The sequence below is a fragment of the Lepidothrix coronata genome, unplaced genomic scaffold, assembly GCF_001604755.1.
Source record: "Lepidothrix coronata isolate B3197 unplaced genomic scaffold, Lepidothrix_coronata-1.0 Scaffold327, whole genome shotgun sequence".
NCBI classification, from domain to species: Eukaryota; Metazoa; Chordata; class Aves; order Passeriformes; family Pipridae; genus Lepidothrix; species Lepidothrix coronata.
The window spans coordinates 178535-193998 of NW_016690507.1; the positions used below are offsets into that span (position 1 = coordinate 178535).

The 15464-nt window shown below is 48.9% G+C and overlaps 1 protein-coding gene across 4 annotated transcripts; it reads left to right on the top strand.

The window, feature by feature from the left end:
* Positions 1-955: 955 nt before the first annotated feature.
* Positions 956-15235, top strand: SUGP2 (SURP and G-patch domain containing 2). Of its 4 annotated transcripts, none has more exons than XM_017838176.1 (9): positions 956-2678; positions 4184-4304; positions 4941-5431; positions 5613-5724; positions 6244-6761; positions 7171-7235; positions 7948-8084; positions 10688-10808; positions 10987-15235. In XM_017838176.1, exons 1-8 carry the CDS (start codon positions 971-973, stop codon positions 10806-10808), a joined length of 3273 nt encoding a protein of 1090 aa, XP_017693665.1. In that variant the 5' UTR covers positions 956-970; the 3' UTR covers positions 10987-15235. The 4 variants fall into 4 exon arrangements, 3 of the variants coding, with proteins under 3 accessions (XP_017693665.1, XP_017693666.1, XP_017693667.1); XM_017838177.1 differs by having other exon boundaries at positions 13642-15235; XM_017838178.1 differs by having other exon boundaries at positions 4187-4304.
* The last annotated feature ends 229 nt before the right edge of the window (positions 15236-15464 follow it).

Consider the following 15464-nt stretch of genomic DNA (forward strand, 5'->3'; position numbering starts at 1 on the left):
TCCCTGGCTGGCGCTGGTTCGGGAGAATTCCCAAGTGGGGGAGGAAATAATAAAAAAAAAAAAAAATCGGGGATTTCAGACAAAGGATCTCCGTCCAGGGGAGCGGGTCCGGCTTCAGGGAGGTCGCCGCAGGATGGATGGAATTCTGGTGATGGCTGATAAGTTAAATCAATGTAGGAGCTCACCGGGAGCCTTTGGGGCTTTGTGTCTCCAGTGTTATTTTTTTTGGGGGGGAAGGGCCAAACCCTCACGAGCGCACAGAAAAAAGTGATCTCCAAATGGTTTTTGCCTTCCTAAATTTAATGTATAAAATGCCCGTAAAAATAGCTCGGATCACGTTGACGGGAATGTACGTTCATAGGAGGGTTTCAAAATGAGATCTGTTATTTTTAAAGTGAGCCCTGGAGAAATAATTTCTATTAAATGCTTCATTTTTCTTTTTTTTTTTTTCAAGTATTCTGTACTTTCTGCGTTGAACTGCTGGAATTAGGGAATAAGGATCTTCCTATAGGATCTTCCTATATACTTTTAAAGTCAGAAATACTGGGAATTGCTGCAATGCTGTTTTAGATAATTTTGTATGAGTCTGGAGAAAATATGAGCCTCTGTTCAACTGTGGAATTCCTCCACTCAGCCTGGGAATTCTGGCCTGGGTGTCAAGGTGGGGATCAGTCACAGGTTGCACTTGGGAGGGCTGGGAGGGCTTTTCCAATCTCAGTGATTCCGTGAAACAGCAAGTTCAGGAAAAACTCAGATGTTTTTCCACCCGAGGAGCCCCATTTTGAGCACAAAACCAGCATCTTGTGCCGAGAAAGCGATGAGCAAAAAAAAAAAAGGGGGTTTATAGCAGAACCTGTGCTGCTTTAAGTACATCAGGAGCCAAATGGGAGCATCCTAGAGTTAGACACGTGTGTTTTCTCCAATCATTTCGATATCCTGACTCCTTTAAGCCTCTAGATCCGCTCATTAAATGGTTTTTCTCAACACTACTGGCAGTGCATTGGTGTGTTTTCTCCCCCCAGCCCACCCCAGGCCCGTCCCGAGGCCGCGCTACGACGAGAGCTTCCACGACGGCGGGAGATACCCCCACGACAACCCCCAGCCCCGCCACCCCCCCGAGGAGTGGGGGGAAGACCCCCGGGAGGACTACCCAGGCCCTTCCTACAGGCCTGCGAGTCCCCTCCTGCGGAAGGACAACTACTACCACGAACAGTTCGGCCGCCCCGCACCGCGGGACCGACAGTTCGGCCGCCCCGCGCCTCACGAGCGGGAGTACGGGCGCCCAGCTGCCCAAAACAGGGAGTATGGGCACCCAGCTGCCCAAAACAGGGAGTACGGGCACCCAGCTGCCCAAAATCGGGAGTACGGGCGCCCGGCGTCGCGCGACCGGGAGTACGGACACCCGGCTTCCCACGAGAGGGATTACGGGGGCCTGGCTTCCCACGACCAGGATTATGGCCCTCCTGACTCTTGGGAAGCTGCCGGGCCGCACGAACCCGATTTTAGCCCTTCGGATATCCTGGGGGACTTCAGGTCGCCGGGGCTCATGGAGGAAGAGTACGGCGGCGTGGAGAACCAGGAGTACGACGCGGAGTTCGGGGTCCAAGACAGCGAGTTCCGGCCCCCCATCCGGAGGGGGGCTGTTGGCAGGGGGAGGATCCTGAGGGGGAAGCGGCTCACGAGGGGCGTGGTTAAAGCTAAAGTGTTCAAAGGAGAGGTCAAAACTCCCCTCAAGAAGTGGAACGTGAAGAAACCACAGCCGGGCCTCGATCCGCAGGCGCTGGAGCAGCCCCTGGAAGCCGCCGAACAACCCGACCAGGGGCCGGTGCCCGTCCAAAAGCTGCCTCCACGACCTAATCAAAGGCCTGCCCTGGCAGCCCAGAGACCCATCCTCAGGCTCCCAAAGCCTGCCCACGTGTTCAGGAACCTCAACTTCGACCTGGTGGATAAATCAGACATTTTTTCCACGTTCGGAGTGGAGATCATAAAGTGGGCCGGGTTCCACGCCATCAAGAACGACGCCGAGTTCTCCCGGCTCTTTGGGGCTCTCTTTGAGCTGGAGACAGAAACCTGTGCCAAAATGCTGGCCTCCTTCAAGTGCTCCCTGAGGCCAGAGCACAGGGATTACTGCTTCTTCACCATCAAGAGCTTGCAGCACGCCGCCCTGAAAACCCCCAAGGTGGACAACGAGTTTCTGAACATGCTGCTGGACAAGGGCGCCGTGAAAACCAAGAACTGCTTCTTCGAGATCATCAAACCCTTCGACAAGTACATCATGAGGCTCCAGGACCGGCTCCTGAAGGGGGTCACCCCGCTGCTCATGGCCTGCAACGCCTACGAGTTGAGCATCAAGACGAGCGGCTTCGGGAACCCCAGAGAAATGGCCGGTGCTTTCGAGACCACCGTGTCTCTGTGTCGGAAGTCCCTGGCTCTCCTGGGCCAGACCTTTGCCCTGGCGTCTGTTTTCAGGCAGGAGAAGATCCTCGAGGCCGTGGGGCTCCAGGAAATGGCCCCGGCGCCGACGCTGTTCCCGAACTTCGACGACTCCACTCTGTTCGGGAGGGAGTACATTGAGAACTTGAAGGCTTGGCTGGAGAAGAGCGGGTATCCCATCCAGATGAAAAGACCCGAACCCGAGGCCACAGAACAGCTTAAAACCCCCTCTCCTGACACGAAAGGTAAAAGGGAGGGCACTGCTCTGAGGTGCTTTGCAGGATGTAAGTTCTTGGTGCTTTTTTATGGTTTCATCAGGTCAGGAATTGCTAATTGTGGGAATTCCATGTAAATCCCCAGCAGCCGAGGCAGGGAGGAAATGCTCTCTGTTGTCTCCTCCCTCCCCTCTCTGGCACGTGCTGGTACCTTAAATCCAGGATTTGCACCTCGTGCCCTTGGCTGCCCCTCCAGCCTCACCACCTCGAGGTGGGGAGGCCAGGACCAACCTGGAACTGGCTTCATTACAGAGTAAGTATTTGCATATATGCAGATTTGGAGCTGTTACCATCACCACTCTTATCAGCTCCAGGTGTGTTTTTTTTGGAGATGTTTCTATCCTCTCATCCGCAGGAACACTTACTCTCCACTGCATTAGACCAGCAAGTTCCTCCTCCCTAAAACATTCCTGCTCATTATTCTGCTCATCTGTTTTTTCCTAATTGAACTTCAGATTCTTTCAGATTGCTTTTTTCCTAACTGAACTTCAGATCCTCTCTCAGGGAGGTCCTGCAGCACTGGCACTGGCTGACTGATAATTTGGAACATGCCCTCTCAGGGCAAGTGTTCAAATAAACTTATTTTGCACAAAAGTCCTTTTGGTGCAATAAGGAATTGCCTTTTTGAGGAGGGCTTAACTTGCCCGGGGTGACCAAGGATAGGTTTCTTAGACCGTGGTGCTTTTTCATGATAATGTGGTCTAGAATCTCAGTTAAAGTTTAGAGGTTTCCTTAATTTATCCTGGTTTTGGAAGGGTGCACTGGGAAGAGTGTGGTCACAGGTCAGGGAGGGGATCCTGCCCCTCTGCTCGGCCCTGGTGAGGCCAAATCTGGAGTGCTGTGTTCAGGTCTGGTCTCCACACTTCCAGAAGGACAAGGAGCTGCTGGAGAGGGTCCAGCAGAGGCCACAAAGATGATTTGGGGTCTGGGGCATCTCTCTGATGAGCAGAGACTGCAGGAGCTGGGCCGGGTTAGTCTGGAGAAGGGGAGGTTGAGGGGTGATCCCATCGATCCATAAGTGTCTCCAAAGGGCATCAGAGGATGGGACCAAACTCTGTTCGTGGTGCCCAGAGACAGGACAAGGAGTGATGGCCAGAAACTGAAACACAGCAAGTTCCAGCTCAACGTGAGGAGAACTTCTTCCCATGGAAGTGGCAGAGCCTGGAGCAGCTGCCCAGGGAGGGTGTGGAGTCTCCGCTCTGGAGACATCCCAACCCCACCTGGATGTGTCCCTGTGCCACCTCTGTGCCAGGTGACCCTGCCTGGGCAGGGGGCTTGGGCTGGGGCACCTCCAGAGGTCCCTTCCCACCCCACCTATCCTGGCATTCTGGGATCAAGGGCAGCCTGCTTTCTATTAAAACACGTTGAAAAATTGCAAATATCGGCCTGTCAGAGAATAAAAAACCCCACATATCCATGCTCTGGCGACGAGAACAATCAATGCCTGGCATTTAATTGTCTTTTGTGTCTTCCAGCAGTCCCACAACGAGCTGATAGGAAAGTTGTGGAGACAATTGAGCAGCTGGTGAAGAGCATCGTGTCAGGAACCTTGTCTGCCAAAGACAGGAGTGCTCAGAAGAACTGCCCTGAATATTGGTGGGTGTGTTTGAACTGTGTGTTGTAATGCCCCCCTCTGATGCAGAGATTTGGAACAGATTTCATTAGGGCTCAGCCTTTCGATGGGTGGAAGATCAAAGCCCTGTTGTGTGTTTAATCAGATTTTTTTGGAAGATGTTTCCCGAGCTAATTATACTTCCTGGTATCCCTGGAAATGCTTCTGTTGTGGGGAGTAGCTCACGTTCCTTTTGACGTGTTTGTCAATCCCAAGGCGAGACGTTAAAAAGCAGATTTGCATTTGGGAGGTGAACAAATGAAGGCAGTTGATGTGAACACCCAGGAAGGTACCAGGCTTAGGGATTTAGTGTTCCATGGATAACGTTGGAAAAGGAAAGCTGAGACACTTCCAAGCGTGGTGATCTTTTCATATGACGGTGTCTCTTCACGTGTGAGCTGCACCGGGGCTGATTAATTACCACCCAAACGATTTGTGTCAAACCCCTGCTTGCTTTGTTTGCTTGGCACACTTTCCTTGCTGCTTCAGACATGGAATTGGCTGTTATTCCAAGAAAAAGCCTGCTGAGGCTGGTGTAGACACCTGGAAGAAAGGCTGGATTGCTGAGCTTCTGATGCTTTCAGCCCAGCTCTCATTTGGTTTCTGTGATTTTTCTTCAGGTTCCTGTCTGATGAGGACAGCCTGGAGTACAAATATTACAGACTGAAGTTGTCAGAGATGCAGAGGAGGAAGGAGGAGGGTGGGGAGGGCAGGACCCCAGAAGAAGCTGCCACAGAATCCATCAGGGCCCTGCTCTACGCCAGGAAAATTGCAAGTATTAAGAGAAGACTGTTTAAGAGAAAAAGGCCTGGAGTGCTCCCCCAGCGTGGCACCCGAGGAAGGAAGGTGAGGAGAGCAACCATAGGGACACAGACTGTGCTTTCAGCTGGGACAGTGCTGAGGCACCAAGACAAACATCTTCCAGGTCCAGCCCAGGTCTCCGTGGCAGGATCCAGCCTGTCCCAGCAGAACTCTCCCCTCGTCCCCACCTCGTCCCCACAGCGCGGCCCCGGCTCCGAGGCCTCTCTGCCAGCAGAGGAAAGGGCAGATCCCGAGGATTTATCAGCACCACCAGAGCTTTTCCCACCGCTGGCCTCTCAGTTTCCTGATGGTAAGTGCAGATTCGGGATTGGCTTTGGAATTGTCAGTGATGTGAGGGAACCACACTGAGTGTGTTCTGCTGGATGTTCTGAGAATCATTTCTTGTGCTGAAGTTGGTAGTTCTCAAGTGCTGTGACCTCCCAGCCGTGCAGGGCTCGTGGGAAGCTGACAGAACCTTTGGTTTCTTGCAGTGGATGCCAAAACCATGGAAACTGCAGAGAAACTTGCCAAGTTTGTGGCTCAGGTAGGACCAGAAATCGAGCAGTTCAGCATAGACAACAGTGCAGATAACCCAGACCTCTGGTGAGTAACTGCACCTTTCCCTGTGTCCTTGGGCTGAGCAGGAACCTCCAAATGCTCCTCCTCCCTTTGGTTGTCTGCTGAGATGTCTGTTTTTATCCGGTGTGTTTAGGAACAGAGGATTTGGGGCAAATACTCCCTGTTGTCTTCAGCACCTCCGTTCATGGTGAATATCCGAAATAACCCGAGAAAGGAAAACTGCTTCTCCAAAAAGCACAGTTCTTCCTTTTGTAAACTAAATAATCAGCTTGAATCTTGAAACAGTGCCCTGCCAAACCGTTTTTAAGAGAATCCCACTGAATTCTTCACAGCACGGTTTGGGAAGTGCTGCTGAACATCAGAATTGAGGGGAGTAGTTGCTGTTTGTGGTGCCTGTTGTCAGGGAACCCTGAAATGACCTGTCCAAAATCAACCAGAGATTTATTTCTAATGCCTTGCTTCTCACACCAGCTAAAAGAAGATCTTTTTCTGATGCTGTTTTGACTGTTTTTTGGTTTTGGTTTTGGTTTTTTTTTTGCTCAGGTTTCTACAGGATCAAAACAGCTCTGCTTTCAAATTTTACCGGATGAAGGTCTATGAGTTGTGTCCCTCCATCAACTTCAGCGCTGTGTCTGAAGCAGCTGAGGCTGGGGAAGGTGCTAAAGCTGGAGAGAGGACTTTGGATCTTTCAGAAGAGGAAGAGGAGGAAGAAGAAGAAGAGGAGGAGGAAGAGAACGAGGAGGAAGCCGAGTTTGAGGAGGACATTTCCCAGCCTTTGGAAGAAACGGAGCAAGCAGAGGAGGGAGACGAGGAGGACGTGCCAGCAGGTAGAAGTGTGGAAAACCTAGATGAAGAGGTGGTTTCCAAAACAGGAGAGGAAATGTCAGCAGGTGAAATGCAGCTTTCCAGCCCCTCTGATGGTGCTGTACCAAATCTGTCGACACAGGCACCGGCCGCTGCCCCCGGCACCCCCTTCCCCCGCAAACGAATCAGCAGCAAGTCCCTGAAGGTTGGGATGATCCCTGCCTCTAAAAGGATCTGCCTCATAGAAGAACCAAAAGGTGAGCCTCATCCAGCAGGGAATTCGTAGGCAGTGGCACAGAGCTCCTGGATTTTAGGTGGGTGGTTATTGGCCCAAGGAATTTTGGCGCGAGAACGAAAACAGCGTTCACTTTAAATGTTCCTGACACTGAACAAGCCATGCAACAGGTTTTCTCTCATGGTGCAGTGCAGAGTTTGTATCAAACAGCATCCCTCAAATATTCTCTAAGCATATATTTATTCTCTAAGTATATATTTAATGTCTTCTTTTTTTTTTTTTTATTTTATTCTGATCTTTCTCGTTGGTTCTGACTTCAGGCCCAGGCGTTGAGTTAAGAGTTGAGATGTTCTTTTGGGATGTACTTTTGGGGTCCTGTACCACAAAGGTTTTTCTTCACAGCTGATTTTTGTCCCTGCTCTGCCTTGCAGTGCACGAGCCTGTCAGGATTGCTTATGACAGACCTCGGGGTTGCCCAGTTACAAAGAAGAAGAAGGTAAAGAACCCACTTGGTTTGCAGCTGCCCCCTGACAATCAGCTGTTCTTACAAGAGGCAGCCCCAAAAACGTGTTCTCTGCCGTGAAATCAAACTAAAACCTGCAGAACCTGATCCTGGAGAGGTCTGGACTAAACCTGAGGAGAGCTGTGACTCCTCCTAAAAACCTGTTGGGCTTAGGTTTTAAATGCCTGTATCAGAATTAAACATTCCATGATTGGAGCACTACTGAATAGCTGTGTGTTCATCTGCTATTAAAAAAAATATAATATAAAGAAATGGGTGCTTTGCTGCCTGAAAAACATGCTGCACTTTTCCAGAATTGGTGAGATGTTATTTGGCTGCTGCTGTGTTTGCAACAGGGATTCAGCCATCAGATCACTTCAGTGTTTATTTTTTAAAAAGCACCAAATACTTCTGAAAACACAAAGGTGTGCTGTTTGCCATCTTAATAACGTGATTAAACAATCTGAGAACCCGAAGTGGATGTTTTTTGAACTGGCAAGGTTCAAAACTTTGATTTTTTTTTTGTTCTGTGGAGCTGCTGAAATGCTGCTCAGGAGCTATTTCTGCAGATCCAGAAATTCAAACCCACCCAGTTTGTGGCGGGGTGGGGGTGGATTTTGAGGTGGGTTTTTTTTTGTTTTTTTTTTAAATGATCTCCCTGGATAACAACCCACCTTTGTTGTCCTGTTGTCTCTCCTCTCCATAGAAACCAAAAGATTTGGAGTTCTCCCACAAGAGGCTGACACACAGGAACGTGGGGTTCCAGATGCTCCAGAAGATGGGCTGGCAGGAGGGACACGGCCTCGGGACACGAGGGAAAGGAATCAGAGAGCCTGTAAAAGTGTATGTAATGGGAACCCAGAGCTCTGGCAGCTCTGGGAAAGGCTGGGAATGCTCACAGGGACTTTGTCAGGGATTTTTAACACCTTATCCCGAGGGTCTCCCTGCACGTAGAGTATAAATGGGATTTAGGAACGTCACACATCTGTAGGTTTAGGCAGCTCCTTTGTTGTCACCCTAATTATTTGGTTCATTCCACTGCATGAGGAAGGAGGTAAGTGCACCTGCCACGGGGTAAGTGTGTGTTTTCCCTGAAATTTTGGGGGTTTATTCCTCATTTTGTCATTTAAAGTTGTTGTTTCCAATGTCCACTGCTGCCAGAGGATGGATAATATCTCCTCATGGATAACATTCCCTTATGTCTCCTCATGGATAATCCCTCCTTCACTCCCCAGCTGAATAAGGAGCAGAATATTTCTTTCTCTCTGAACCCACATAAATTTCTTTCTCTCTGAACCCACATAAATTTCTTTCTCTCTGAACCCACACAACCAACTTTCTGTCTGTGGTTTAACAGAAGTCTTCTTTTCTCCAGGGCTTTCCGTGTCCTCCTCGTGCCTTGGCCACTTAAAATGGGCTATGAAATGATTTCTCTCTGGTGGTTTGCTTGCTTTTTTTCCAGCAGCCATAATTATATATTTCCACATTTCCTCCTTCAGCAGGAAAAAGGCAGTGAGGAAGCAGCTCGTGCCACCTGTAGCTCTTGTGTTCAGCACTCTGAGAACCTTGGGGTTTTTACTTCCCCAAACCTGTTGGGACCAAATCCATGAGGAATTTGTGTCCTTTCTGTAGCTCCTGGCACAAATTTTGCACCTGATCGTGGGCTAATTAACTGTGTCTGCTCTGACAGCCCTGCACATTCTACAAGTTTCTGGCCACCTTTAATTTCTAATGGGGGAAAACACAGGTTTTCCAGCTCGAGGCCCTTGCTGGTCACTCTTGGGAAGAACTTCTGTTTATTTTACAAAACCTGTCGTGTGGAGAGAAACTCTGAGACTGATGGTTTTCATGGTGTGCTCCTCTCTTTGCTTCCCCATCAAAGGACAATCCAAGTGAGGACAAAACCACTGCAATTTAACATTTTCCTTTCTCTTTTCAGTTGTTCTGATGCAGGGGTTTTTCCAATTTTTGAAGCAATTTTTTCCCCCCATTTGATAACTCTTTCCTCCCCTTTTAAAACTGCCCTCCACTGATGACTTCTTTAAAAGTCCATGTGCTGTCTGATCTCATTCCCTGGGAAAAAGGGATGGATTAATAGTTGGAGAGACTCCAGTTCTTGTGCAGCAGAGCCTTCCTTAATCATTATATAACAGTGATCTCTAAAACTGGTGCATTCAGGCACAGCAGCTGCTAAAGGCACAAACTTGAGGCTCTTTCTGTGTTGGGGAAACTTAAAGCTCGTCTCTGGCTCAGAGAGAAAGTCACATTTGCAGAGAAAAAGCCACATTTGCAGAGAGAAAGTCACATTTGCAGAGGAAAAACCACATGATTTCTGTTCCTGGAAAAGTTACTTGGATTCTGTGGTGACCCCTCGTGGAAATGGTGGCTCCTGACATTTTCAGTGGGGTCTCCTGTTAGTTTTTTGAGCTGTTCCCTGCCCTGAGAGCTGGTTTGTCACACCTGTTTGGTGGTTCAAGGGATATTTAAAACACGAGAAACCAGAACCACACTCAAAGGCAGAACATTGCTGTGGGACAGACCCTCCTCTGAGTAATTATCTCACGCCTTTGATTAGTTTTTTTTTATTCTAAAGTCATTTATCTGTGATAGATAACAGTAATTTAACTGACCTGGGAGGCAGACCTGGCACAGAGGATCCTTCCTGGGGCAGAGGTTTTGTTAATCTTGGCTTTGTGAGGTCTGAGTTCTGCACACACAAAGGCTGGAGTGAAAGGGTTTGAGTTATTTCTGTCTCTGCACTGCTCTGGGTCACCCTCTCCATCCAGGAAGGTGCTCTGATGTTGTTGAGGTTTCTCCTCTCCCCTTGGCCTGTGTGGGATGAACAGCTGAGTTAATGGCTCATATTTCTTGGAAGGGCAGGAGCTGCAGGGTCTGTCTGTGGTGGGAATTTTAAACAAGCAGAATTATGTTCCCTCAGCCAAACCTCCTTTTCTCCAGAGCTCTGTGGTGTTTCCTGCTCGTTCCTCAGAGTCCCTGACCTGGGTCACTTTTGAAATATTAAAAAAACAAGGTCACTTCTGCCACCTCTCCAGCATCTCCCCGTGGCTGGAGTTCAAAATCCATGGAAGAATTTGACCCGTGGGATGATTTACACCTTCACTGTCATGGGAGCACTTTCTCCTGGGGGAATTTTGCATGTGAAATGGGAGGTGGGGATTGCTTGAGATGATCACTGCTCCCAGACCCCTGCTCCCCTTCTGCCCCAAATGAAGCAGAAAGACTTTCCCCTTGAGTCAGGACTTGAATTATGACTTTCCTGTTGAATTATGACTCTCCCCTTGAATTGTGACTCTCCCCTTGAATTATGACTCTCCCCTTGAATTGTGACTCTCCCCTTGAGTTGTGTCTGGGTTGGAAGCTGTTGTTTCTCTTTTTTCACGTTGTCCTGGGCTCAGAGTGTTCTAACTCTCCATTTTGCTCCCTAGGGGTGCTACCTCTGCAGGGGAGGGCTTGGGTGTTGCAGGGGAAGAAAATAAAGAAGATGCATTTGATGTTTTCCGTCAGAGAATGATACAAATGTACAGGCAGAAAAGAGCAAGTAAATAGGTACGTGCCACGGCCACTGCCAACATTCACTCCCAGGGCTGGTTAAACCCCCCCTTCCCAACAAATCAGTGCTGTTTCCATGAGTGTTAGCTGTGCTTTTTGAACATTTCATGAGAGTCCAGAGCTCCAGTGAAGTGCTTTGAGCTGCTGAGTTACCCCCGAAAATCTTGCTTTCTAGGTTTGACATAAAGAGACTGGCTGGCTCTAAAGTGCCTGGAAAATGCAAGGCTGCTGTGGGAAAGATCTTCAGCAGAGTATGAAGAGCACTCTGGTCTCTAAGTAGTGGACTCCAATGCTAATGTATTAAAATATCCTCCAAGATTCCAGTTAGTCTTGTGTTGTGCAAGCTAACAGCTTGGGTGGCATCTTCTGAGGAAGAAACAGCTGGTTTGGGCTCAGAAGTGCCTGTTTTTACCTCTCTCTCTCTCTCTCTCCCTCTCTCTCTCTCTCTCTGGCCAAGTTTGCCTGTTTTGTGATGAGATTCCTCACCAAAAAAAATGGAATAAGTGACGTGAGAACCACAACGGGCCTGGTGTGGTTCTGGCCCTTCCTGAAAGCAAAACCCTTCTCAAATTCAGATCTTCTGCGAGGCAGTTCAGATTTTGTGACCCTGCATTTTGTCGAGGGGTCCAGCCTTCCAACCCACTTCTGCACAAAGCAGTTTCCTCCCCTCCCTGCACCAGTTTTCAGAAGAGTCTCCAGCCCTGTGTGTTTATTTGGGGTGAGAGTCCAGGCTTTGAGTGCAGGGTGAGCAGCTGAGTCCATCCCAGTCTGACAGCACCAAACCCTTCCTGGGAAAGCTCAGCTGGGAAGGTTTTTTTCCCTTGCAGTGAACAAGCTGTACAGTTCTAAGTGTACTTTTTTGTTTGGGCACAGATTTGCAGCTCTGCCCCAAGAAATCCTTGAAGCATTTCTTTTCCCTTCTCCAAGGAGTTTTAAGTCATGAGGGGGGTGCAGGTTCATGTGCCTGCAGAACACACTGAAGAAAACACTTGGAAGTGGATCATCACTTTTATAAGACCATCAGTTTAGAGAGTCATTTCTGTCAAACATCTGCTTTGCAGAAGTTCTTTGATTGAAAAACCCCAACACCTAAGACAAAAAACTTTGTACTTTTAAGGGACTATTCCAGAATTTACTGAAAGAGAAGACTGGATTAATGAACAGAAAGTGTTACCTGCTTGGTGAAGCAGCTCTGAGGACGTGGAAGATTTAACAAGTGTCACCAAAACAACCCTCCAAGGTCTGATCACTCCTCTTTTCCTGGCTTGCACATCACTGAGGCATTTCTGAGAGGGACAGAATTGAACATGGCACTTTCTGGTGCAGTCCTCCATCCTGACCTGTCTAAAACCAGCCCCGGGGGTTCACTTGAGTGTTCACAGCACCCAAACCTGCTCCCCCTCTTTAAGGAGCTGCTCCTGGGCTGACCAGCAGCACGTTCTGCTGTTCCCATCCTTGCAGAGCACCCACAGGGACGTGGCAGCAGCTCCAGTTCCTGGCAAATCTGCAAGATTTGTGTTCTTGGCTGTTCAAAGAGCCTCATTTTGCTCTTCCTCCGCCAAAAAGCTGGTTGCAGGGGAGTGTCTCCATCTCCAGTCCCCCCCAGCAGCAAGTTTTCCTTGCCTGGTAGTTTATCAATGCAAGTTGATTTTTTTTTGTTGGTTTTTTTTTTTCCTTTACCGACTTTGAAACCAAAAGGAACAAGATCATGGCGTTGTGCAGTTTTCTGCTCACTCAGTTTTGGTTGCCTTGAAGCACAAAATCACCCAACAGCAGCACAGAGGGACCCACCGGGGGCTCCGTTTTTCCACGAGCGTGGAGTTTTTCCCGTGTGTCTTCACCTCCTACAGTGCAAGAAGCTGAAGCCCAAAGGCCCTGAATACAAACAAGTTTATCTGGTTGTCAGATTTAAGGACCTTTTGAGAGCCCAGGCATTTCTTGGACCACAGGCTGCTCGGGAAATCCTCAGTCCCAGTATTTGGCAGTTTGAGCTGTTCTAACTCCTGTTTGGGTGTGGTTTTCACTGCCCCCCTCCCTTTCTTTCCTGGGCCTAACCAGTGTAAAGCCTTCCAGCGAGATCTCCCAGTCCCAGTCTGGCTTGGAATAACTGGAACCAGCACTGTTGGCCTCTGATTTTCCCTCAGACCCACTCCAGAGGGTTTAGCTTTCCTCTTAGCCCAGGGGCGAAGCTGCCAGTGCGTTGCTGCCCCTGATTTTTTACTTCCCTGCACGATTCCAGTTCACCTCTTCTTTCCCATTCCCTGCTTTGGAAGAAGGATCCTTGATTCCGTGTCCCACTGTTGGCAGGGTGGAATTGCAGGCTGGAGTGAGATCCAGCTCTCAGCCCCAGCCCAGCCCTCGGAGCTGCTCTGGTTTGACCCGAGTTAAACGGGCACGGCCCCCCCCGGGGGTGCCTTTGCTGGGCTCCTGCTCCCCTCAGTCTGGGAGAACCCTTGGAATCCGGGCTGGGAAGTGGTGCTGTCCTTCCCTGAGAGTTCAGCTTGAGAGTTTAAAGCTGCCTTGAGAGTAAAGGTGAATACTGGGACACTCCTGTCTTGTGCCAACCCTGAATTTGGGAGCTGCTCTCGGCTCTGGGGCCGAAATTCCAGCGTTGCTCCCACGTTGGGTTCACCCTTTGCCACTTGATCTTGTTTTTTGCCAAGAGCTGACCTTCCACACTCCTCCTTTTGCACGAGGAACCCCCCTCCCCCTTTTGGTTCTGACCTGCCTTTTGCAGGCAGCTCTGAGAAGTTGTACATGTGAAACGTTTGTGATGCAGACACTTTGCCTTGCTGGAGGTTTTTACAAGCTTCTTTTTCTGTTATTTTAGTTCCAGGCTCTCTTCCATGAAGACTGCAAGCTTCAGTGAACATTTTAACTAACTTCAGTGGTGTGTCTACTGTCTTTTGGTTGGGTTTTGCCATTAATCCCGTAGAGAATTTGCTCGTTTCTGTCCCGTGCAGATGCAGCAGTGCTAAGCCAGTGGCAATGAATTTCCCTGTAGTGTAAGTAAAAAAATAATAAAAAAAAAACAAACCCTGTTAGCATTGTTAACCCTTTGAATAGCTGCAATAAATGTAGAACTAAACGACCTTCTGGTTTTAAATGTGTTTGTTTTTTTTTTTGCTTGTGAGTTTGGCCATTTGGAAGAGATGTGCATCCTTTTGGCACTAACCAGGGGGATTTGGGGTCGTGTCCTCAGCAAAGTGTGAAGCAGGATTTTGGGAGTGTCTGAGGGAGGGAAACTCCCTCTGTTCTGTGCTGCTAAATGTCTCTTAACCTTGAGAAACCCACTAAATCACTCCTCAGTTAGCTTTTGGTGCATTAAATCCACCCCCCCAGCGTTACTGTCCACAGCTGGAATGCCAGAGTTTCCCCTCTTATATCCCAATTTCCCAGGAATTAGCTGTCTCTCTGATTTCCTTGCTGTGCTGACTTGAAAACAGCAGCAGGCTTTCTCTTTCCATACCTCTGTGGTTTTTACTGTTGCCTTGAAATCCGAATTCCTTTTTTTTTTTTTTTAAGGCAGGAGGGGAGGGGGGGAAACTGCAGTGACCTGGAATTTAACCCTCCTTCTCTCCAGGCTGGAGGGACAGTCCCTGGGCCAGGGGTGTCCTGGCCCTTGTTTGGCACTGCCAGCCAGGAAAAGCTTTACAGAGCCAAGCCCTGGCTACACCTTTGTCCTCCTTTGCCTTCAAAAAAAAATGTAGGATATTTAAGGACCTGGTCTAGAAGAAAAGGACATTTGCTCTCCTTGGAGAGAAGTGAGGAGATCCCCATTTTGGGGGAGGTGCCCTTAAAACTACAGTCAGTAATTCAGTGTTTGGACTAATTGTCTTGGACTCATGGAGATGGGTTAATTGTTGTTTTTTTTTGCCTTTGGGGTGATCCAACGACATTTTTCCTATTTATTTTTGTTTTGTTTGTTTGTTTTTTTAAACAACCCTTAGTGTGAACACCCAATCTGTTGCTGAGATGGGTTTTTCTCCAAATCAGTGTACAGTGGTTTGGGTTTTTTTCTGTTGATATCCCATTCTGCTTGAAAGCCAGTTGTGCCCAAAGAAAGCCTGGACTCAGAAATTCAAAATATTATCCTTTTGGGGTTGGTTTCTATCCTACAACGGGTCTCTTTTCTAATTAAAAAAATTAATGCCTGGGAGTCCTGCATCACCTTTAATTGTGCATATCTCGTGACTGAGTGGCCAATCACAACCAGACTGTAGATTTGAGCAATAATAAACACCTGAAATGAGAATATGCTCAAAGAACAACAGGGGTCCTTCTGAAATAAAGAGGTTTTTGGGGTTTTGGGGGTTTTTTTGTGAACCTTGTTAAGTAGGAGACTTGCTGGAGGTGCAGCAAGTGTGGAAACTGTTTGCATTGTCTGTGGGCAATAAAGTTCTGCTGTTTGAGAAATCCCTGCAGGCTCCGTGTCCTCTTCAGCCTCGGGGAATCCCGGGATGGGTTGGGTTGGGTTGGGAAGGACCTTGAAGGCCGTGGAGTCCCCCCCCCTCTGCCCTGGCAGGGACACCTCCCACTGCCCCAGGGTGCTCCAGCCCGGCCTTGGACACTCCCAGGGATGGGGCAGCCACAGCTGCTCTGGGAATTCTATCCCAGCCCCTCCCCACCCTCCTAGGGAAGGAATTCCTTCCC